At 39.7% G+C, this 25,103-nt stretch overlaps 1 protein-coding gene across 1 annotated transcript in view; it reads left to right on the forward strand.

Moving 5' to 3' along the window:
* Window positions 1-25,103, forward strand: part of LOC137326363 (RAS guanyl-releasing protein 1-like) — an 87,601-nt gene that overhangs the window by 31,989 nt on the left and 30,509 nt on the right. Inside the window, exons 3-5 of the mRNA XM_067991369.1 lie at window positions 14,968-15,073; window positions 19,674-19,736; window positions 21,775-21,906. Of these exons, the coding sequence (XP_067847470.1) occupies window positions 14,968-15,073; window positions 19,674-19,736; window positions 21,775-21,906 (301 nt within the window). The remainder of the gene's footprint in view (window positions 1-14,967; window positions 15,074-19,673; window positions 19,737-21,774; window positions 21,907-25,103) is intronic.

Here is a 25,103-nt window from a genome sequence, read left to right on the forward strand (position 1 = left end):
CCACTAGGTTTGGGCAGGAAACCAATAGGGCCCATGCAGATGAGTAAAAACCCGGTCCTCACTCTGATGATTCTATGGTTTAAAGTTGCAAACTTTGTAAAATTTGCTGCCAAATTCTAATCATTTTTATGATCTTAGGAGGATCTGAAATGCAAAGTTTCCCAATATTAGCCCTTCTTCTAAATGATTTGAAAAATGTTTCATGGGTAAATGCTACAAGGGAAAGAAAACAACTGCTGCAGCTGCTGGTAGAAATAATTTCTTGTGTGGATAACACTGAGCAAGCAACGAAAATAGTCTAGAATTTAAGAGGACTCCCAGAAACTAGAGAGTTTAAATTCCATTGAGGGAATGCTTTTAGTGCATGGGTAAGGCACTCCTATGTGTGCTGTTTTAACAAAGTTTCTTATTTTAAATAGGCTACTGACTTAATTAAAATACCACATGTAGGAACTTTACATGAGCATGTTAATCAGTACACTCAAAATAATACTCAGTACAATTTCAATCTTTGAAAACATGCGAGAAAGAATGTACGGTCATGGAATATATTATACATTAATATAATGTCTACCTGCCCCAACAGGATCAGGGTTGGCTATGATCCTCAGTAGTTGAATGGCCAGACAACACACACTGTTCAGGCTCGCAGGTGAAGACTAGTCACTTGGGCAAGGTGCTGTTGGCACCCAGGGAAGCATACCCCCAAGTATGTCAGCACCTTCAGCAGAGGAAGGGGTGAGGAAAGAAAATGGAAAGGGGGGAGAAAGACCAGAAACTTAAACCATTGGATTGCAAAACAGCTTCAGTAAAACTAAGAATTAAGTTTGGAGTACATTTGGATTTCATCTGAAATTGAGGGGAAAAAATGGTGACAATTAAGCATTGTTAACACTGCTGTTATATAACTAAGACATTGAAATTATTTGCAATAGGCTTGTATTTTAAAATCTTATCTTACAGTCACATGGGAATTCCCATTATAAAATGCGCGACTTATGTCGCGGTACCTGAAAAACATTCACTGTCCAGTCATTATACTGATAGCACTGATGTGTTCCTAAATGGCGTTCAAAAACAATTTTATCTGCACATCGATTGTCAGTACCACTGATGAGATAACTACCTTCATATTCTATGGTCTATAAATGTAAAATAGCATACACTTTCAGATTTAATCCTGAACAAAATGCATCCTAAGTGGCACGTTGACAATAGTTCTGGTTGCTGTGGCAACTTGCTTTTTGTGTGACTACAATACTTGTGGATATAAAATGCTTTGCACAATTGTTGTTCTTTTGAATTTTCAGCAGAAGCCTTGGTTGCATTGCATCAAGGCACAGTTTTCCTGAAAGTGAAAAGATATGGGAGAATTGTTGCGGCTATTGCTGGTCTGAAAGTCCCACACCAATATTTAGCACAGGAGCCAGCTGGAAGTTTCATCCGAGTGATGGTGGGGGAGGGGGGGAATGCCAATTGGTAAAGGTTACCATGGTAATAAAAAGCAGCAGTTCAAGTAACATGCTGTGGCCTACACTACTATAGAGAATGTTATTCATCACAACAAAAACTGAAATTGAAATTTCAAGAGGGAAATAGCTAAATTTGCATTTCCGTTTACTGCACCAAATTGTGAGCTTTGCTATTCAATAGAATTATACAAGTGGTTTTGAATAGACACGGTTTTATTAAAAGTGCCCCTGGACCATTTGGAGTGCTGGTGCCACTAATGGAACATTCCAGTCTTTTCCTAATAGCAACTATTTTTTTTACATCGCCCACAGCATTACAAGACAACAAACAACATATTAGGTCATCACATGGGCTAGTTTACCATCATTGTTTTCTAGCTTCCAAACAGAAAAAGAGCAAGAGGGTATCTATTGTTTTACTTTTCTGCATTTTCCACCAGCTTTCTCGTCCTGGAATAGCGCTGTATTTTGCTAATGTACCGGTACTTCATGGAAAATTTATTTACAGTTAGTATTTCTAAATGGTCACTCCCTCACATCCCTCTGCCCAAAAGAAAATCTCTTACCTTTTTGAATATTGCATTCAACTTTTCTTAGCCAACCATTAGCAGGATTCTAGGAAGGCTCCCTCCAGTAGGCTCTGAAGAATAGCTGAGTTATATGGACGAATAAATCCCAGGTTTGATTCCCTGGTCCGTGCCAAATTAACTGTCCTCAGCCAGGGGAATGGTGAGGGCGAAGCAATTTGACCTTGGGCAGCGAGGTATGTGCGATGCTTACATGCGATGCTTCCTGATTTCAAATAACTTGCTCACGCTCATTATCAAAAGGTACAAATTAATCATGGGAACTGCACCTCAGCAAGGGGTTAGTACCTTAGGAAGGAGTGAACCGAGAATTTAACCTGAAGCAGAGACTGCCATACACAATACTTGTGCTCAGCAATAATAGCATCTGTGGTTATTCACACTCATTTCCCCCAGTGATGTTATTCCTTTATTGAATACAGGACTATATTAACTTGGTGCTGAGACTGGGTGCTAAAAATGGGAAGAGTTCCACTCCCCAGTAATAACACCTTGATAAGAATAAAAATTGCAATATATATTCAGATTAATTGCACATGGGGAAGACTAATTGGGTGGGACAGCTAGTTTCTTTCTTAGTGATATTAGATTCACAGGATGTAAGAAATCAGCTGATTAAAGCTGATGACAGAAACATTATGCCAAATATAGATGATTCCCAGCCAGTGCACAGATCAAAGTAAACATTCTTACTGCCAGACACCATCACTAATCAGTTGGCAACTTTCCTAAAAGCTATTCTTTTTCATGATGTGGAGATGCTGGTGATGGACTGGGGTGGACAAATGTAAGGAGTCTTACGACATCAGGTTATAGTCCAACAGTTTTATAGTCCAACAGCTTCACCTAACGAAGGAGAAAGCCTCCGAAAGCTTGTGATTTTCAAATAAAACTGTTGGACTATAACCTGGTGTTGTAAGACTCCTTACATTCTTTTTCACAACTCTTTTCCCTGCAGGACTTGAAGTCTTTAAAAACCTAATTTTATCCCCATGCACTTCAGCATTATCTTTGCAAGAGAAAAACTATCAATCATTGGTTAGTTGGTCAACAGTAAATTACATATAGTTGCTTTAACAACAGAAGTGCAGTTGATTATTAAACAGGGGGAAAACTCTCCAGTGGCTGGAGTCACACCTAGCACAAAGGAAGATGGTAGTGGTTGTTGGAGGCCAATCATCTCAGCCCCAGGGCATTGCTGCAGGAGTTCCTCAGGGCAGTGTCCTATGCCCAACCATCTTCAGCTGCTTCATCAATGACCTTCCCTCCATTATAAGGTCAGAAATGGGGATGTTCGCTGATGATTGCACAGTGTTCAGTTCCATTCGCCACCCTTCAAATAATGAAGCAGTCCGAGCCCGCATGCAGCAAGACCTGGACAACATCCAGGCTTGGACTCATAAGTGGCAAGTAACATTCACGCCAGACAAGTGCCAGGCAATGACCATCTCCAACAAGAGAGAGTCTAACCACCTCCCCTTGACATTCAATGGCATTACCATCACCGAATCCCGCACCATCAACATCCTGGGGGTCACCATTGACCAGAAACTTAACTGGACTAGCCATATAAATACTGTGGCTACAATAGCAGGTCAGAGGCTGGGTATTCTGCGGTGAGTGACTCACCTCCTGATTCCCCAAAGCCTTTCCACCATCTACAAGGCACAAGTCAGGAGTGTGATGGAATACCCTCCACTTGCTTGGATGATTGCAGCTCCAACAACACTCAAGAAGCTCGACACCATCCAGGGCAAAGCAGCCCGCTTGATTGGCACCCCATCCACCACCCTAAACATTCACTCCCTTCACCACCGGTGCACAGTGGCTGCAGTGTGTACCATCCACAGGATGCACTGCAGCAACTCGCCAAGGCTTCTTCGACAGCACCTTCCAAACCCTCGATCTCTACCACCTAGAAGGACAAGAGCAGCAGGCACATGGGAACAACACCACCTGCACGTTCCCCTCCAAGTCACACACCATCCCGACTTGGAAATATATCTCCGTTCCTTCATCGTCGCTGGGTCAAAATCCTGGAACTCCCTTCCTAATAGCACCGTGGGAGAACTGTCACCACACGGACAGCAGCGGTTCAAGAAGGCAGCTCACTACCACCTTCTCAAGGGCAAATAGGGATGGGCAATAAATGCCGGCCTCGCCAGCGACGCCCACATCCCATGAACGAATAAAAAAAAGGTGACAAATTACAATTAATATTGTAAAAATGGCTTTGCACCATTAATCTGTCCTCCTTTCTTACAGCATTTCATACCTGTGAAGGCGAGATCTTTCCAAGTTTCTGCTGATGCCAAACTTGGTCTGGTCATCAGGCGATATGCCAGTGGGGCCCATAATGACTTATCTGCCAATTTTCCCTCTCTTCCTCATGGTGAAAACTTAGCCTTTGCCCCTTCGGCAACCTGACCAAGATAAGAAACTTCCCACACAGATACCTCTGGATTCTGACCAGCATCTTGCAACTCTGTGCCACCACACCTATTAATTGTGTTGTTTTACACTTGAATATTTTCAACTGCACTAACAGGATCGCAGTGTCATGTTTGCTTTTTATATAAAAACAGATTACCATCCAGAGATGCTTTCAGGCTAAAAAACTATGGTGTCCAAACTACGGCCCACAGACCATATGCAGACCAAACTCCTTAGGCATCTGGTCCATAACGCCTCTGCAACTCACTTTCTAATTGCATTTGTGTTTCTTACTCCATTGGTTTCTCCCATTTGAATCTTGCAGGCATGAGGTTTAGAAATACCTATGTTCAGCGTTGATTTCATTGGTGATCAATTCTAAATGTAAACACCATGATCTGTTAGCACTGGCAGCTTAAGATATATGACAATTAATGGGAACATTCATTTAAACTTTCTACGACCCACAAGGTTTCCTGGTACTCAACTAAGTAGCCAGTGAAGACAGAAAGTTTGGACACTCCCGTTGAAAGATATAAAATACAGGAAAATTGCAACATCCCTTTCACATCTCTGGTTCACTATGGAGTTCCTCAGTTGTAGAAGTCCCAGGTGAGACAGAGACAATTTGGCCCATGCAGCACATATTCAACTCCAGACAGCTTTCACCAAAGTCTCCTTACCCCTAGATTGCGTCAGGATCATGAAGCTTGAATGCTCCTCCTATTAAGGTGGCCCAGAGACCCTGAGCTGATGGGAACAGGAGATCAGATGGAAACTGCATTTTGATATTTTTGGAACTGGAAAAAAAGCTTTTGTGCACAATGATTCTAAAGGCCCTTACCATTGCTCCAGTATGTCAACATCAACCAACAGGCAGACAAAGTGTTTTCAACAGGTGGCCTCTAGAGACAGATTTATTGACCAGATTGCAACTGCAATCTGTACTGCCTTGTCCCTTGCTGGTGGCTCATGCATGCCAACTTAGAAACCTGTTAAAAACTGGCCAATAGCTTCACAAAAGCTGACACAGCCCCATCAAAACTGTCAATTCAAAAATAGCCCTGAATATAGGACTTATGAGATGTAAAGATGAGGAGTTGCACTGAAAGTGGTGAGACATGGGCAGGTGGTGCCACAGCTGTACCCAATACAGTCCCCATCGCTTTGTGACGGGAAATAGGGAATAACCGGGATGGTAAAGAGATTGTGCAACAGCTGCTTGAACTGCCCAATATGGCCAGCACATTTAATATGGATTAAGTGGCGCCTTTGTAATTGACGCCTATGGAAATAGCAAATAGTTAGCTCCATTTGCCCAATATAGGCAACAGTCCAGGATAAGCAGGGACGCTGTAACTGGTGGGGGCTGTATTTGGTCACGTTTATTATAGGGGGGGAAATCCTGAAGTACATAGAAGAGAAGTTTGCGGCAATGGTGGATCTAGAAATTACTGAAGGGGCATGCAAGTGCTTAAAATGTGAGATTTATTTTCTAGGGAAATTTGGGAGCTTGTCCCCTAGAAAGTTTTGGTTGTTCACATTTTCTTTTATGCATTTCAGGCATTTTGAAGCCTACTGTAATTCTGCCTTTCAAGCCAAAAATAAATTTCTTCACACAGGGTAATAGATACTTTAAATATGAAAATAAAGCTAGTTATACAGACTTCAATACAACTATACAGGATAAAATCTAAATAAATAGGTTAACAGAATTAAAAGAATAGATGAATATCAACATGAATATCATCCACTTATATCGCCAACAGTAATTTCTGGCTTGTATTGCTTTTGAACCTGTTAAAAAGGTTTATTTTCTTCTACTGGAAATAAAAATCATCATATATTTTTTTTAAAATATGGTTTTTAGAATATGGTTTCCAGAAACAGGTAGATGGGGAGCTGAATTTTGTGCTCTCTGGTGCACCTGACTGACAGCCACCCCCAGACTTGAAGCAATTATTGATTAATAATGACACTACTCATATTTCCCCTTGGATGTTAATTGCTCTAATATAGATGTGTGGGCTCTTTCCCTGCACATTCCATGGTAACAAAGGATCTCAACCACGTATGCATAAACAAACTGAAAACAGCTACATAACATAACCGGGCACTGTGACTCAGACACAAACAACCCGATGGTCCGTATCACACACCGCAGCATTACACTGTAGTAAAATAGTAGTTATGGTGGACCAGCAGGAGAATCCCCATGGAAATTCACCCCCTTAGTCCACTCATGGAAACTGACCTTTTTTGGTGTTGGAAAAAAGCCTGAACTCTAACAACTACTAGTAAAAATGATTGATTGTGAATAGTGGCTGGTTAGGGTTTAGTTGTATTTTTTTTTATTCGTTCATGGGATGTGGGCGTCGCTGGCGAGGCCAGCATTTATTGCCCATCCCTAATTGCCCTTGAGAAGGTGGTGGTGAGCCGCCTTCTTGAACCACTGCAGTTCGTGTGGTGAAGATTCTCCCACAGTGCTGTTAGGAAGGGAGTTCCAGGATTTTGACCCAGCGACGATGAAGGAACGGAGATATATTTCCAAGTCGGGATGGTGTGTGACTTGGAGGGGAACGTGCAGGTGGTGTTGTTCCCATGTGCCTGCTGCTCTTGTCCTTCTAGGTGGTAGAGGTCACGGGTTTGGGAGGTGCTGTCGAAGAAGCCTTGGCGAGTTGCTGCAGTGCATCCTGTGGATGGTACACACTGCAGCCACTGTGCGCCGGTGGTGAAGGAAGTGAATGTTTAGGGTGGTGTATGGGGTGCCAATCAAGCGGGCTGCTTTGTCCTGGATGGTGTCGAGCTTCTTGAGTGTTGTTGGAGCTCATCCAAGCAAGTGTAGAGTATTCCATCACACTCCTGACTTGTGCCTTGTAGATGGTGGAAAGGCTTTGGGGAGTCAGGAGATGAGTCACTCGCCGCAGAATACCCAGCCTCTGACCTGCTCTTGTAGCCACAGTATTTATATTGCTGGTCCAGTTAAGTTTCTGGTCAATGGTGACCCCCAGGATGTTGATGGTGGGGGATTCGGCGATGGTAATGCTGGTGTATGTCAAGGGGAGGTGGTTAGACTCCATGTACGTAAGTCAGAGAAGAGATTCAAATCAACGTTTGCAGGTCAGGGAATCCATACTAATGAAAGGTGAAAAAAAATCATTTAAAAAGAACTTGCATTTATAAAGTTTCTTTCACGACCTCAGGATGTCCCAAAGTGCTTTATAGCCAATGTAGTACTTTTGAAATGTAATCACTGTAAGAAATGTGGCAGCCAATTTGCAAAGAGCCAGGTCCCCCTGACAGCAATGAGATAATGACCAGATAATCTGTTTTAGTGATGTTGGTTGAAAGATAAATATTGTCCAGAACACCAAAGAGAACTCCCCTGCTCTTCTTCGAATAGTGCCAAGGGATCTTTTACGCCCACCTGGGAGGGCAAATGTCTCACCTAGGTTTAATGTCTCATCCAAAAGATGGCACCTCTGACAGTGCAGCACTCCCTCAGTACTACACTGAAGATTTTGTGCTTAAGTCTCGGAAGTGGGACTTGAACCCACAACCTTCTGACTCAGCGATGAGAGTGCTACCGGCTGAGCCAAGGCTGATACTTTTAAGGTACATTTAAGTTTGTTCAGATGTTAGAATATTTAGCTTATGCTAGAAACTGCAGTAAGTAGTTTGCCTGATTATTTTAAGGAAAATTACAGCCATAAACACCTTCTATGATAACTGAAAATTAACATAGGAACATAGGAAAGTATTGGAACAGAAAAGGCTCAGAACTACATCTGGCCAGTCCCTTAAACTAATAGTTCTCAATCACCCAGTCCCTCAAATAATTTTCCAATTCTCAATTCATTTTTTCCCACACTATCTGCCTCCATTACCTCTCTGGCCAGTCCATTCCACATGTTAACCTCCCTCTGCATACTGTAATTAAATCTAGACTGTCTGCATTTTTCGTCTTTAAAAGCTTTTGCCTGTGGCCCCCAGTCCAGATTTTGTAGTAATTTCAAACATATTATGGGGTTTAATTTATCTATTCCCTCAAGGATCTTGAATACTTATAGAATATCTCCCCCAAACCTTATTTTCTCTAGATTAAACAATCCCAGATTCTTCCAATTTTTCTTTATAGCTCAGATTCATTAAACTAGGTATCAGTTTGGTAGGTTTTTTCTGCACAGCCTTGATATCCTTGCTGTAGAATGGAAACTAAAATTGGACACTGTACTCAAGGTGTGGCCCTACCAGTGCCTTGTGCACCCTCCTTCTGGCGGAAGAAAAACATCGTCAGCACACGTCACTTTGGAGGAACTTCCACATATGGGTATCTCTGCAGGGTCTGAAGATGGAAAGTTGGACCCTAGGGTCCAAATGCACACCAACGCCTGACTGTCTTCCTTAAAAGAAAGAAAGAACTTGCATTTATATAGCACCTTTCACTAACTCAGGACATCCCAAAATGCTTTACAGCCAATTAAGTACTTTTGAAGTGTTGTCACAGTTGTAATGTAGGAAATGCGGCTGCCAATTTGCACACAGCAAGGTCCAACAAACAGCAATGAGATATATGGCTACAAATCTGTTTTAGTGATGATGGTTGAGGGACAAATATTGGCCAGGACACCGGGGAGAACTCTCCTCAGATTCGCAGCCGAGACGCAGTGCTTTCTTTTGTCCCAGGAGATGTCAATGAGCTTCCTCTGGATCTTAGCGACAGATTCAGGGGGAGGGATCAAGGTGACCATTATATAACGGCCACCAGTTGGTTTATGACTAGCATTCTACCCCTGTAAGAAAGCAGTCAGAGTAATCCTATCCTGTGCCCAAGATGAGCAATGACTTTCATCTCCAGCTCTGTCCAGTTTGTTGGCCAGGTTTCCTCAGCAGGGCTGGGGTAAGGAGTAGACAAGGGCAATGCAATGGATGTCGTATGCATGGACTTTCGGATGGCCTTCGATAAGTAGCCACATAAGCGACTCATGATAAAGAACAGGGCATGTGGAGTCAGGAGCCAGGCAGAAGAATAGACTGAAAGATATCTACAAAATAGAAAACAGAGGGTAAGAGTTAAGGGAGGTTTCTCAGACTGTTCGGTAGGGATCCGTGCTGGAACCACAGTTGCTTACAATTTACATAAATGACTTTGATTCAGGAATTGGAGGTTGGTGTTGAAATTTGTAGATGATACCAAATTGGGGGCGTATAGCTAATAATGTGGAAGCTTGCACCAAAATATTGGAATCCATAAACAGGCTTGCAGAGTGGGCGAATAAATGGCAAATTAAATTTGATATAGCAAAATGTGAAAGGGTTCATTTTGGTAGGAGGAATAAGAAGGTCATTTATTATTTGGAAAGTAAGAAACTAAATGCGGTAGAGGAGTAAAGAGATCTGGGAATACAGATACATAAATTGCTAAAAGTAGCAGCACAAGTTGATAAGGCTATAAAGAGTGCAAACAAAATACTGGGGTTCATTTCTAAAGGAATAGAATACAAAAGCAGAGAGGTAATGTTAAATTTATATAGAACCTTGGTTGGACCACACTTGGAGCATTGTGCGCAGACTGGTCCATGTTACAAAAAGGATATTGAAGCAATGGAAAAAGTCAAGAAAAGATTTACAAGGTTGTTGCCAGAATTGAGAGGATGTAACTATCAGGAAAGATTGAGCTGGCTGGGGCTCTTTTCTCTGGAAAAGAGAAGACTAACAGGAGATGTGATAAATGCCTTTGAAATTATGAAGGGGTTCGATAAGGTGGACATGGAGAAACTGTTTCCACTTAGTGGTGAGCCCAAAACAAAAGTCATAAATATAAGATAGCCAGTAATAGATCAAATAAAGAATTTAGGAGGAATTTCTTTACACAGAAACTGATAAATGGAATCGGTAAGCAGATAGCAATGATGTATTTAAGTGCAGGCTTGATGCATACATGAGGGAGAAAAGAATAGAGGGATATGGGGCGGGGGGGAGGGGGGCGGCAGGGTGGGAAGAGGTAATTTGAGTGGGAGAAGGCTTGTGTGGAGTATGAACACCGGCATAGACCAGTTGGGCCAAATGGCCTGTTTCTGTGATGTAGATTCTATGTAATGGTATAATCGAGGGTTGAAACCATCAGAAAGGAACATTCCTAAGCGGCACATATAAAGATATAAAAGATGATGCTTATTGAGGATGAAGCAAGATGATACTGCACATCAACTATAATAAAGTGCAGACAACTTGCATTAACAAAATTGTTGATCTTTAAAAGCAGAATCATGACAAGTAGGGTTATTACAATCATGCACTTACACTAAAAAGGATTTTTTTCTTATTATCTTTGGATACATCTCAAGGTTTTAGAGAAACCTGTATGACTTTTATTGTTAATAATCTGTTCTTAGAATTATAGAGTGAAGCCCAGCACATAGAACAGAGATTTGCAAAAATGTTCTCTCTTTCATTCTCTAGTACAGCAGACGTGAAAAACAAAAAAAAGGCCATGTTAATTTTAATGAAAAGCAAGGTACTGCACTCTCAGTCTCATTGCAAAAATAGAAATACAGTGACCTAGCATGAGTCACGTGACATCACTTATGCAACAGTGACAGCCAATCCACTCCCACACTGTGATACTCAGGCTTCCACTGACTCTCACTCTCCATTAAGCTGTGCCACCAGAATCTCAGCCAGCACAACCTTGACAAAACAAGAAATCTTATTCATACCTTCATATAGAATAAAACAAATGCAGCACTCAGTTCAAGGCTCTAAAAAACTTTAAAGTTCAAATGATGTTCAGAAATGATACAATTCTACATATTGTAGTTTATATTTTTGCTGCACCTTCTATAACACATTGCTGGATATTTTATACAGCAGTGTGGATCATGTAGTTATTACTAAATTTTGCAACTTTTTGGTACATTGAGTTAGATTGTCAACTAATTAGTGCAAATCCAGAATATGCCAATCTATCCATCAGTATTTTTATCCCGATCCATACAATTTATTTTTGCATTTTTAAAAATATTTTATCAGTGACAGTGCTCAAGAAGCAGTAACTTTATGAAATAATATCAGGTACTCTTTTTGTTAACAAATATACAATGTGATCATGGAAATCATATTAAAATCCATCAACGTGGCACTCGCATATTATACCATCATGACAGAGCTGATTCATAACTCTTCTTCCTCCCCAAGTAAAAATGGCGCTCAAAGCTCCTCACTGGCTTATAACTAGATTACAGTGTCCCTTCATTCGGTGACTGCTGAAGTGAAGCATGTAGTCCAACTGCCTGGTTTGATAAACTCCCCACTCCCAATCAAAGGTTACGGGTATGGTCAACATTTTTGGAGCTGACAATAAGTCTAAGTAATTATTCATTTGTAAAATAGTGGTTACATGGAGCCAATTACATAGTTTTGCAGTTGCAGCCACAGACCAATCCTAACAGAACCACCCCAAGCACCAGGTTACAAGACGCCTGGAGCAGCTAATGTACTGTAACAAGGATGTGATTGTGAGCATTAACTCAGGATAGGACTCTTAAAAATATCCTTCTTCCAAAAATAGAATTCTTAATTTCACAAAGTAAGCCAGAGCAAACCAAAGAGTTACTTTCAATATTTTTTTTTAATTGAGAGTGGATTGGTTTCTTCTTTTCAAAACATATTTGATCCAGTTTTCACCATTTTGTCAGGACTGATCCAGTTTGGTACATATGTTGTACACATTCAGTCTAAAAATTAATTTAAACTGCGAATGGTGTTCACTGTCTAAAAATCACGTTAGTCTTCCTACAAACCACTTGCAAAAGAACTTTATACACTTGGTTTTGAGGCTTGATTTTCACAAATTTAATTTGTTCAGCTCAATGTTCAGAGTGCACTTCCGTCAAAGAAATTTAACAGAATTCTACAAAATTACTATTTTTATAGATTTCAAAAATAGTTTGAAAACTATCCACAGTAGCGACAGACCATGACATTAAATCACATTGTAAAATTGCATTTGCTGCAGTTGGGTCACTTTCTACCTAAAATCTTCTACAATGTCTTTTATTCCTTTCTGGATTAAAATGTTTCATTGAAAATTTAAATTAAGCATATGAAAGAAATTCAGCTCCCTGAATGACTGTAAAGGCACCGCTTGTTGTGGTAGTCATTTCAGCAACCTTAAGTTAGAGAAGGGAAAATCAGCCAAGATTCTGCTTCCAACCCCTGTCAGAGTCATGCTAGGGTACAGTTCCATGAACTGTGGCAGCCTTCCATTATTGTTAACACATCAAATAATGATTTATGTGCAAGATCATTGAAGTTGGAAGAGAAATCATAGCCAAGCCTGATTGTGTCCTCATCCAAAGTCCCACTTTCCAGCTGGCTCATTGGAATTGGAACCCCAAGTAATTTTCATCTTCCCTAAGTATTTAGGTTATATTTACCAGAAGTTTTACTATTTATTTATGTATTTGGTAACCCAACAGAAAGCCCCGGGAAGATGTTCTGGACCTGTCTGGGACATGAAGCGTGTGCATATTTTGCTGAAGTTTAATGTGTCTGCAGTCAAAGATGATGGGGGAAGGGAGTAAAAAGTAAAGTAAATCTCAAAAAGCTGTGCAGTCCATCAAATGCTTCCGTCCAATTTAATTTATAGATTCTCCATAGTTTCTGAGTTCGGTTTGTGTCCTAATTTTGCCATTTTCTATAGTACATAAAAGGTATGAAATACTTTCTTTGCTCAAATATCTACCAAAACATTTGAATTTTTTTTAGATACCAAACATCTTTATTGAGCACTGAGGATGAGGTCAGGGTTCATTCACTGCCCCAATAATCTCAGAAAATAATTTCTGAAATTTGCCTGCTCTGTATCGAGATAAAGAGGTTCCTGAAACAAACCTCTGATTTACCAATTGGAGGCATAATCATTGGGGTTAAAGGGGAGGCAACCAAATCACAACAAAAGTAGCCAACCAGGAAGACAAACAGATTTTTCACAAGTGAAGAGAATTAAGTCTAAGCAACAAGATAGGGAAGTTTGAAATAAATATAAACTAAAATCGATCATTTTGGCTAACTGCCAATTCTTTAGTCAATAATTCCAGGGCTATGGAAACATAAAGATGTTTGGTGCCTAAAAAAAATTCAGGTGTTTTGGTAGTGACTAGTGTAATACTAGAATTTCATAACTGAAAATTTTCTTTGCTAATATACATTCAGCACAAGAAATTCCCTTTATACTAAATGAGGAGCAATTAACCATTTTCTTATAGAGATTACTAGAGGTACTATAAAACTCACTACATAAGTAGCACTTTAACACCAGTAGTTGTATCCTATAAAACTGGGGCTGAGATGTTATTATGTGACTGATGTTTTTCCAGCCAGCTGGCCAGCCATGTTGCATAACCAATACACCAGGTATTCCAGTTTTTTATTAAAAAAGTGCTCATTAACAAGAGAAGGTTTGCTTGCCCAGATAATTAACCAAATAGATTGTATGGTGCTTTGTTTAATAACAAGTCCTGCTCTTGGAACAGCTAAAACTCTTGAAGAACTCAATGACATTGGGTCTGATCTTACATTCTACATGTGACAAGACTTTGCTCAATTGGATTGGCCCTTTGACATGGTACTTTTGTACCAGCACTAATGGACCTGTTTTACTCTGTATGTTGAAGCTTTTCGGGATGGGTCAAAGTAGACGAGGGTATGAAAATCCTATGCCATCTCTGGGATCCTTGAACCCACAGTGATGCAACAAAGCAGAGTGTTGTTTGGTAGCATGGTCACTATGCTGTGCCAATTTTAAAATATATATATATATGTAAAGAAATAAGAAAATGACTCCTGTCCCCAAATGAGTAAAATTCCAAAACTGAGTTCGCAACTGATTTTTATATTAATGGGAAGCTGGCTTTCCTGAGCTGTGGCTACAATCCTCCCCATCACAATAGCTTTGGTCAATCATGTATTTGAATAACAAAATGGCGATTCTAATAGATGTTGCACAAAGCCCCATAAAAATAGGAACTTTGTGCACAGGGTGGGGACAAATCAAGGCCCCCTCTCTTTCGGAGTCCCTTCTAATCATGTACTTCACCTTGTACTTCTAGGGGTGAAATTGGCCAACTCCAGTAGCGCTAAACAGTGTAAAACGAGCGGCCAATTTGATATCAGCCCGTATTGCACTATTGGCGTTGACTGATTTCAATGTCTCTGACTTTTTAGCACAGCCAGTGAAATTTTTCCAGCTCCCATTCTCCAAACGGTTTGTGCATGAAATTACGAGTATGCACAGCATATTGACTATGATGAAAGAATACATTAGCAAAATAATCAAGGTTAAATTCAAAGACTTCATTACTGCAGGCAAATAAGAGTGTTTGCACAAATAAAATGGGAGAGTGAAGAGATTAACAAGTCGCTGTTCGATTTCTGTGTCACTGAACAGTCTGCTAACTTTCCCCTTCCGACAGATGCAGACGGGAACCTGTGTCGAAGCAGCTATCTGCTGCATGTGACTCTGACCATGCACCGCTTCATCATATCATCCACAGAGCTGCTGCAGAAGCTCATCACACTATATCCTTTTGCTGCGATACCAATTGAGCTGCAAAGCAGGCATCACCACTGCAGTGTAACAGTACGTCTGGAGGGTAAACCATTAATGTTAAACAGGATGGCCGGTCCGCAGAATAAGATTAATTTTGTTTTAAATACTCAATCGTCAAAATTCTTTTTCAGTTCTGAAATAAAAAGCTGAAGGCGTATTCTTCCTTTCTTGAATATAAAAGCAAACTGTTGCTGGATTACTTTATTTATTCTGTTTAATATAAGAACAATCACATTATTTAGTAGTGAAAGTTCAATTTCATTAGTCAGCATATGTTTTACTCATATCACTTTCAAATGTATCTCATATACCAGTACTATTGCATCCGGATTGAAATAAAGCTATTAGTGTTTTAGTTTAAGGTTTAATTTTTAATATTTCATTATTTTTTGCCTTCGTGTCGGTGAAAAGCAGATTGATAGCCCCATATGTTTAAGGGTTTTGTGTCATTTCTCCTGTGTTTGATAGAGAAGATTTTCTTTGTGGATTAACTAAAGTAAAATAAATAAACGTTTTATGAAATTATGCATTCACTCTAAAGTAAACTTTGCCTCATTCCCTCCTGGTGAAACCCATCCTCCCTCTATGGAGTCTGTAGCAATAGGATAATTTTCATTTCAGCCCTTAATTTTGCAGTCTTTGCACACATTGTATACTTATGCAATAGACTGGGAGCCCCCATTCTCACCATTCCAAATGGTAATCTATTCGTAGGTTACAGCAGTTATATATCATCTCAGAATCTCATCACTTACAAATGGTCAACTCAGTGTTAATGTCGCAGCTTCACTGAAACTATATTGGACATCTCAGGGGGTCCTTATGTGTTTTGTTATTGCAAATGAAGGATCGTCTTTAAATAAATTTATTTGCTGTGATTTTCTTTTTTTAATTCACCAGAGCTTAATAAAACTATATAAATCAAAACATTAATAGTTTATAGAATTTCCCTTTAATGTATACAAAGATAGAGTATTCATTATATAAATCTCCATAAACTCTTACTAATTAATGCATGCACTTGGAGGTCAAAGGCCGATTTACAGTGACATCCCAAACAAGTTACCAATTTGCAATTTATTTAATATTTTACCCAATACTTTAAACCTCCATTAAAAAAAGTGTATACTTCATAATTCAAATAAAGCTGGTTTGGGGATTTGGAACATGCTCCATTTTAATCATCACTAAGCCTGTGAGAGAGCCAGGCATTTTGTGTATTCTGAAAAGTATTCGATGTGATAAATGCCCATTAAATAATAATAAACAGGAAAAATGATGCAGGAGCCTAGAATTCCACCTTTTGCCAAGTCCAGATTTGGATAAGGGGCAGCATAGGTGCAGGGTAGGTTATTGGGACCATGGCTTGGATTTTGATATTTGCTTTGTCAATGATTAAAATTAATCGACAATCTTAGTAACTTGAAAGCCTGTGAATAAATTTTAAAATACTGAAAAGATGCCTAAAGTGCTGTATACTGTTAAAAGGTCATCTTAGTCAGTGTCTCCAGTGTTTGAGGTTTTTATTTTTTATCTCTATAGTCAGTTTCATGTTGCTCTTTCTTAATTCTGAGATAATATTCTGTTTTCAGTACAATAATTTTTAAATAATGTTTTCTTAAACAGCAAATGTCATCCTTTTAAAATCCAGTGACAAAAGAATTATCATTACTGTCACATCCTTTTGAATACTTCTATCTGTTTTATTTTGAATATTTTTATTGAAACAACAAAGATAGATTTCTTCCTCAAAGAACATGCTTGGAGAAGCTCCAGAGTCTGACTGTGTGAGAGAGCAAGACTAATGTTCACAGTTGAAGCTGGGCCCATCAGTAGATGACTGCCTCTCTACTTATTCCAGTTTAACTCCCTGGTATTGTCAACCCCAGAAACTTCACCAGCTGAGTTTCCCTGATGATATCAACAGCATTCATTGTAACATAAATATTCCAAAAAATACAGACCAACTGGATGATGCAGTGCATTACAACATAATCTTTTCACCTCTGAGATCTTGGTTTGAATTACTAGACCAATGGGATTAAGATCATCTCTCTCTGCAGACTGCAAAGGTCTCACATGAAAACATTTTAAGCAGTCTCCATCCAGTTCGTCGTGCATATAATGGGGTTCAAAGCATATAAGTAACCAGGTCCAGGTTAGTACTAAAGTTTTAATTGTATCAGAGTGACAGGGAGGATGCTGATCCCAGCTCAAAATAATGACAGCCACTTAGCTCATCTAAACCAGTCTTCAGTGATAATGCGACTGAACATGATTTTTAAAAAATATTCGTTCATGGGATGTGGGTGTCACTGGCAAGGACAGCATTTATTGCCCATCCCTAATTGTCCTTGAGAAGGTGGTGGTGAGCTGCCTTCTTGAACCGCTGCAGTTTGTGTGGTGAAGGTTCTCCCACAGTGCTGTTAGGGAGTTCCAGGATTAAGTGGGAAAAATAGACTTCCATTAAAAAAACAAACTATTGACGTCTGCTTTAAATTTAAGAAACTTCTGGAGAACTCACTCAAAAACTAGACTGTCCCGGCCAAAGCTGGATAGTTGGCAATCCTACAGGAGTCTTACAACAGAGGCAGTGTTATAATCTTATATCTATTAGAATTTTATTGTGTATAATAATACCACCTGAAAGTGCTTGAATAAGGAAGAGGAATTCTAGCATGCCTTTGCCAAATGCATATGCATTATAAATTACTCCTATTTCTGATAAACTCTTAACATTTCCAACACTACAGAATGTAAGAAATAGGAGCAGGAGTAGGCCATACGGCCCCTCGAGCACTATGGAAGCACATTCTAATGTTTCTCTAGCACTCTATCCAATTGCAAGATTGAAACTTTATTCAAAAATAGACTCTAATCAATAAGGCAGTGTTTAAAATAACCTAGGCAACAAAAGCTACCTTAACCATTATGATAATTAGTCTGTCATCCCACAGAATGAACAGCAGGCTTGTAGAGAGATGAAAAGCTTCCCAGATACTTAAAAAGGACGCACCAATGCTTCTAATCATAGTGAAGCACTCAATATGAGTGACACTGCATGATAATGGTTTATATGACACGCATCATGTTAAAACAAAGATTTTTTTTTCCTGTTGCTCTCATTCCAGATTGCAAAGGAAATAAACCCACAGTGCAGACATTTTCACCTGTCTGAGAAGATAAATGTTATAAAATCATAGACAGTTTTGACCCTGGGGATTGAAAGCTGATGTGATTTAGTCAAATCACTAGATCACTTTGTAAAATTATACTTTGTCATATCATGCCTATCAAACATTTCTGAAGACAAATCTTTGTCCCCCCACTTTTCTGTACCCCCCTCCACCACCTCTGAAGGTCATAACTCACTATGGGTATAATTCTACAGTCACTAATAACTCTTTGGGACCTTGCAGAAGTGGCAATTGCTTCTTTGTGAGCCTGGACAGTACAGAGAACATCAGCAGGCTAATTGGTTACATCCAATGTCCAAAAATGCACATGTTCCATCAGGGATCGCTGTACAGTGATTCACATGATCAGAAGCGCAAAGCCCAGATGATTTTCTCCTTTCTAGCCCAAGGACACAAGATCCTACGTTGCAACCTCACTATTGCCCAGCTGAAATCAGCACAATCCATACCTGGGGCTGGCCTGTTCTGTAGGGCTCATTCCATACTTGGCTATACGCTTACCCATCAAGTATCCAACAAAACCTACCAGAGAGCCCTAAAACTGTAATAGGTGTTGAACAAGAAAATTATAGGTGGGCTGCTGGTTCAGGCTATAAAACCCGCTTTGTGAATAGTAACGTTTACCAATACTGGTATTGAACAAACTTTTATTTTGAGTGAATGTTCAAATAGTGTTCAATAACTAATTTCAATAATTCAGGTGTATTGTGAAAGAGTTTGAGATGTTGCTGGCACTGACATCTGTTGTGTCATTCTGCTTGAAGATAATTTGCACCCAAATGCTCTATTTAATTTCAGAGGGGATATTGTAACATGGTCTTGTTGCTCAACTTCCTGCCCAACAATGAAGGGGGAAGGGACATCAACTGCACCGCTGAATAAAGAGAAAGTCTCAAAGACAAATTAAAACTGACCAGCCATACAAGTAAATAAATGTCACTACTCTCATTAATCCTTATGAATCATACTCAGCATGAAAGGCATTTTCTTTGATCAGCATGTGTAACTGATAATGGTACATGATTTCAGACAGATCTAGGGTTGTGACCTGCTAAAATATTGATTTTTTTTTTAATGAATGCTTTTAAATAGATCTTAACATCGCAGATAACCAACTACATTACCTTCACCATTGGAAAGCTGAAACTGCATTTTAGAGAAACTTTGGCAGTGGTGATGTGATATTTGAGATATGTGTTAAGTACAAGAGGAGAGACAAGACATCCTATAGTGAACCATAAATGGCTACCTTATTCAGCAATGGTCTTATAGAAGAAGCCATTCATACTGGTCTCAGTAATACTCCTGTTGAATATAAATCATGATTCTTGGACACTTCAAATGAGAACTGTTTTCCTTAATGCTGACCTACATATCAGAATGCTTTAGAACAAAACTGTGCTTCAACCTGCCTGAAGATCTGTTACTTTATAAGGTGAGGCTTTTCCTGGAAATAGCAACCACAACTATGAAAAGACAATAAGCAAAGTGACTATCTGCAGAAGCTGCACATCTCAATTTGGGTTCAGTTCGAAAGAATGTGGTTTAGTTTTGCAAATGCTTTATTGAAAATGAGAGAAGCTCTTGAATTTTTTTTCCTGTGCAGTTTACACTTAGCTGTTTCTTGAACCTACAGTTTACTTGAGAAATATGTTATTTTACAAGGTCCAATGCAGTGCTAATAATTCAAATGACAGATCAATAAGTAATCTGTAAAGTGTTAGATAGAAGTAAGCACTTATTTGATCAATTTCCCTCTCTCATTCCAGTTGAACTGGTACATGTAAGGAAGGCTGCAGTATTAAGAAGTCCATATAAGATTATAGGACCATACAGCACAGAAGGAGGCCATTCGGCCCATTGTGCCTGTGCCGGCTCTTTGAAAGAGCTATTCAATTAGTCCCACTTCCCTGCTCTTTTCCCATAGCTCTGTAAATGTTTCCCTTTCAAGTATATATCCAATTCCCTTTTGAAAATTACGATTGAATCTGCTTTCACCACCCTTTCAGGCAGTGCATTCCAGATCATAACTTGCTGCGTAAAAAAATGTCTCTTCATCTCCCCCCTGGTTCTTTTGCCAATTATCTTAAATCTGTGTCCTCTGGTTATTGTCCTTCCTGCCAGTGGAAACAGTTCCACTCTATCTGCTCTATCAAACCCCTTCACAGATAGATAACTCCTCTCTAACTTTTTAATGGAAATATAGTTATCATTTTTTATAAAGTTACTCCATCTCAAAATAATTTCTGCTTTTTTTTTAAGACATAAACTTTATGCTGAAGGGCAGTAAGGAACAATTTTTAAACATCAACATAGTCTTCATTGTTCCTGGGTGTTGGTGCTGTGTATACCAGTGACTGTGCAACTCTGCTTGCAGATTGCATTATGAATGCTCCAGCAATCCTCACTTTGATGGGCTAGAAGCTAAAGCACTGCTTGGTGCTTTGTGTATTTACGTTGGCTGAAAATTAAGTCATGTAATATTATAAGAGGGCACTGACTGTTATATGTGTTGCAGACAATGAAATAAATCAATCAGCATTAACAAAAAATCTAAATAAATCAAATTTTACATCATAAAATGAGGCCAATGTAATTGATGAGTTATTGAAAAATTAAAAATGGGAATGTACAGTCCTATGTCTAGTCATTGACCTTTCTAAATAGCCATCTTTGCTGCCACACGAAATGCATGTAATAGCAAACAGATATGAGCTGCTTTCAAATTTTAAGTAGATCTAAATTAGGCCTGACTGATATGTTTGAACAGCACATCTGCTTGTTCCAAGCACAGCCACAGTCCAATACCAGGTAACATCTGAGACTGTCTGCAGAACCAACGGCCTGATTAAATAATTCAAACTCAAAGTAGGATTCTAAGCACCTAAAGGGGGAGAAGAGAGGCACAGTCTTAATGGTGAAAGGTGTACATAATGCTTTTCTGCTAGAGATGTATAATATTAGTGAGGGTGTGTTACATAGAAGGTATTGTTTTCCTGTCAGAGAGGGAACCATAAACAATGTATTTTACGTCACACATCAGATCAGCTATCTAACTCCCAACCACACTAAAAGCAAAAGGTATGAGACTACCATCAGGGGGTAGACTCATACAGCTTGGACTTCACATCAACTGCAGTATAATTGCATGTGACGCCAAGCTAAAAACATTCAATGGGGTGAGAGTGATGTGGAGCTGGCAGCGTTATTCCTTTCTGTCAACCCTGTATCACACTATGTAGGTAGTGTTCTGAGACTCATACCTGTATTATAACTGGACTCATAGAGATGGCGTTGTATAGAGTTTTTCTTCTGTTATAAATAATGTTATAGTTTTTAGTGAGGTACGTCAATGGGATGAATCAGAGAAATGTGTCTCCACATTAATCTATGAATTGTTATAAATTAATAAAATATAGGCATTATTGCTTCTATTTTATTGAAAGATAATAGTTACATGGGTTTCATTGCAGGTACTGGATAACAGAGTTCTGGATTATGTTTAAAATGGACAACAGTCTGTCAGAAACTATGGAACATTTTCAGGAGCTGGTGAGAAAGAATGGTGAAGAGTCCCACTGCCGATTTATCGACACCTCACAAATGTAAGAAAAAAACACACTGCAAGCTTTCCATTCCCAAAAGAAACAATTCCATTAGCAATACTATCAAGTTAGCACCAAAACTAGTATATTTGTTTTAAGAGTATGTGTTCAGAAGTGGAGGTGAAGTGTAAGAGAGAAAATTGGGGGAAAAATTTCAACACGATATTTCTCAAACCTAGTCGCTAATCCAAGAATTCTAACTTCACAGAGCAGCAGCATCATATAGGTTATTGCATGAATTAGTCATGTTTAAAAATGAATTTGATGATGTACTTTGTCCCACTATTTTCTAGTACTATAAGAAAGAAAGAACTTGCATTTATATAGCAACTTGCATGATCCGAGGACTTTGCAAAGTACTTCACAGCTAATTAAATATTTTTGAAGTGTAGTCACTGTAGTCATGTAAGGAAACGTGGCAGCCAATTTGCACACAGTAAGATCCCACAAACAGCAATGACATAAATGACAAGATAATCTATTTTTTTAATGATGTTAGCTGATGGATAAATATTGGTCATGACAACCAGGAGAACTCCCATGTTCTTCTTTGAATCTTTTACATTCACCTGAGAGGACAGACAAGGATTATCATTTGGAAGGGTGAAAATTATAACAGGTCAACAGAAAGCTGGTCAATCTGTTGAACTACGGAAATCCAACCTATCCACCATCATCTACTGTCAAAATGTTTGTGTTCCTGTAACCATATACTAGATGCTTTTTAAAAAAAACAAATATTATTGTAGGCTATTCATGCAGTTGTTTCTTAATATGCAGTACTTTCAAAATTCTAGCCCTCACAGGTATATTGTGGCAGTGCAAAAACATGATCTAAAGCTTCCTGAGGTCTTTGTGTAATTTCTGCACTGTATGATTTTGAAAACCATAAGCTGTCTGAAGCTATCAATGGGTGGAAGAATTAGGATACAGTTGGGGAAGGGAAGTAATGTCAGTGCTGGGAAATGTGACATTTTTCCATTTTTGCACACAGCATCGACATTAAGGTAAAGGACTCCTGGATGCAAAGAAACGTCACTCTATTTCCTCTAACAAGGTAGAATCATAGAATTATAGAAAATTTACGGCACAGAAGGAGGCCATTCGGCCCATTGTGTCCGCGCCAGCTGAGAAAAGAGCCACCCAGCCACTCCCACTTTCCCGCATTTGGTCCGTAGCCCTGCAGGTCATGGCTCTTCAGGTGCACATCCAGATACTTTTTAAATGAGTTGAGGATTTCTGCCTCTACCACCTTCTCAGGCAGTGAGTTCCAGACCCCCTACACCCTCTGGTTGAAAAAATGTTACCTCATTTCTGCTCTAATCCTTCTACCAATCACTTTAAATCTATGCCCCCTGGTTATTGACCACTCCACTAAGGGAAATAGGTCCTTCCTATCCACTCTATCTAGGCCCCTCATAGTTTTGTACACCTCAATCAAATCACCCCTCAGCCTCCTCTGAACCAAGGAAAACAACCCCAGCCTATCCAATCTGTCATCATAGCTAAAATTCTCCAGTCCTGGCAACATCTTCGTAAATCTCCTCTGCACCCTCTCTAGTGCAATCACATCCTTCCTGTAATGTGGTGACCAGAACTGTGCGCAGTACTCAAGCTGTGGCCTAACTAGTGTTTTATACAGTTCCAGCATAACATCCCTGCTTTTATATTCTATGCCTCGGCTAATAAAGGAAAGCATTCCATATGCCTTATGAACCACCTTATCTACCAGTCCTGCTACCTTCAGGGATCTGTGGACATATACTCCAAGGTCCCTCACTTCCTCTACACCTCTCAGTATCCTCTCGTTTATTGTGTATTCCCTTGCCTTGTTTGCCCTCCCCAAATGCATTACCTCACACTTCTCTGGATTGAATTCCATTTGCCACTTTTCTGCCCATCTGACCAGTCCATTGATATCTTCCTGCAGTCTACAGCTTTCCTCCTCACTATCAACCACACGGCCTATCTTTGTGTTTGCGCAAATTTCTTAATCATGCCCCCTACGTTTAAGTCCAAATCGTTAATGTATACCATAAAAAGCAAAGGACCTAGTACTGAGCCCTGCGGCACCCCACTGGAAACAGCCTTCCAGTCCTGCCACTGAGCCAATTTTAGATTGAATTTTCCATATTCTCTTGGATCCCATGGGCCTTTACTTTTTTGACCAATCTGCCATGTGGGACCTTGCCAAAAGCCTTGCTAAAATCCATGTAGACTACCTCAATTGCGCTACCCTCATCGATCCTCCTTGGCAACACCTCGAAAAATTCAATCAAGTTAGTCAGACATGATCTCCCCTTAACAATCCGTGCTGACAGATTTGTCCTGGATTAATCCATGCCTTTGTAAATGACAGTTTATCCTGTGCCTCAGAATTAATTCCAATAATTTGCCCACCACCGAGGTTAGACTGACTGGCCTGTAATTACTCGGTCTATCCTTCGCTCCCTTTTTAAACAATGGTACAGCGTTAGCAGTACTCCAATCCTCCGGCACTATGCCTGTATCCAGTGAAGTTTGGAAAATGATTGTTAAAGCCTCCACTATTTCCTCCCTGACTTCTTTTAACAGCCTGGGATACATTTCATCCGGCCCTGGTGATTTATCCACTTTCAAAGATGCTAATCCCCTTAATACTTCCTCTCTCACTATGTTTATCCCATCCAATATTTCACACTCCTCCTCCTCAACTTCAATCCCTGCATCATCCCTCTCCTTTGTGAAGACAGATGCAAGGTATTCATTAAGAACCATACCCACATCTTCCACCTCCACATATCATTTACCTTTTTGGTCTCTAATAGGCCCTACTCTTTCCTTAGTTATCCTCTTGCTCTTAATGTATTTATAAAACATCTTTGGGTTTTCTTTGATTTTACCTGCTAATATTTTTTCATGCCCTCTCTTTGCTTTCCAAATTTCCTTTTTAACTTCACCCCTGCACTTTGTATACTCCTCTAAGCTTTCCGTAGTATTGAGTTCCCGGTATCTATCATAGGCTTTCTTTTTCTGCCTTATCTTACCCTGAATGCTTCTTGACATCCAGGGGGCTCTAGATTTGGCAGCCCCTCCCTTTTACTTTGTGGGAACATGTTTACCCTGAACCCCTTGAATCACCCCTTTAAATGCCTCCCACTGCTCTGACACTAACTTACCTTCAAGTAGCTGTTTCCAGTTTACTTCTGCTAAATCAC

This window comes from Heptranchias perlo, chromosome 10, assembly GCF_035084215.1.
Source record: "Heptranchias perlo isolate sHepPer1 chromosome 10, sHepPer1.hap1, whole genome shotgun sequence".
In the NCBI taxonomy this organism is placed as follows: Eukaryota; Metazoa; Chordata; class Chondrichthyes; order Hexanchiformes; family Hexanchidae; genus Heptranchias; species Heptranchias perlo.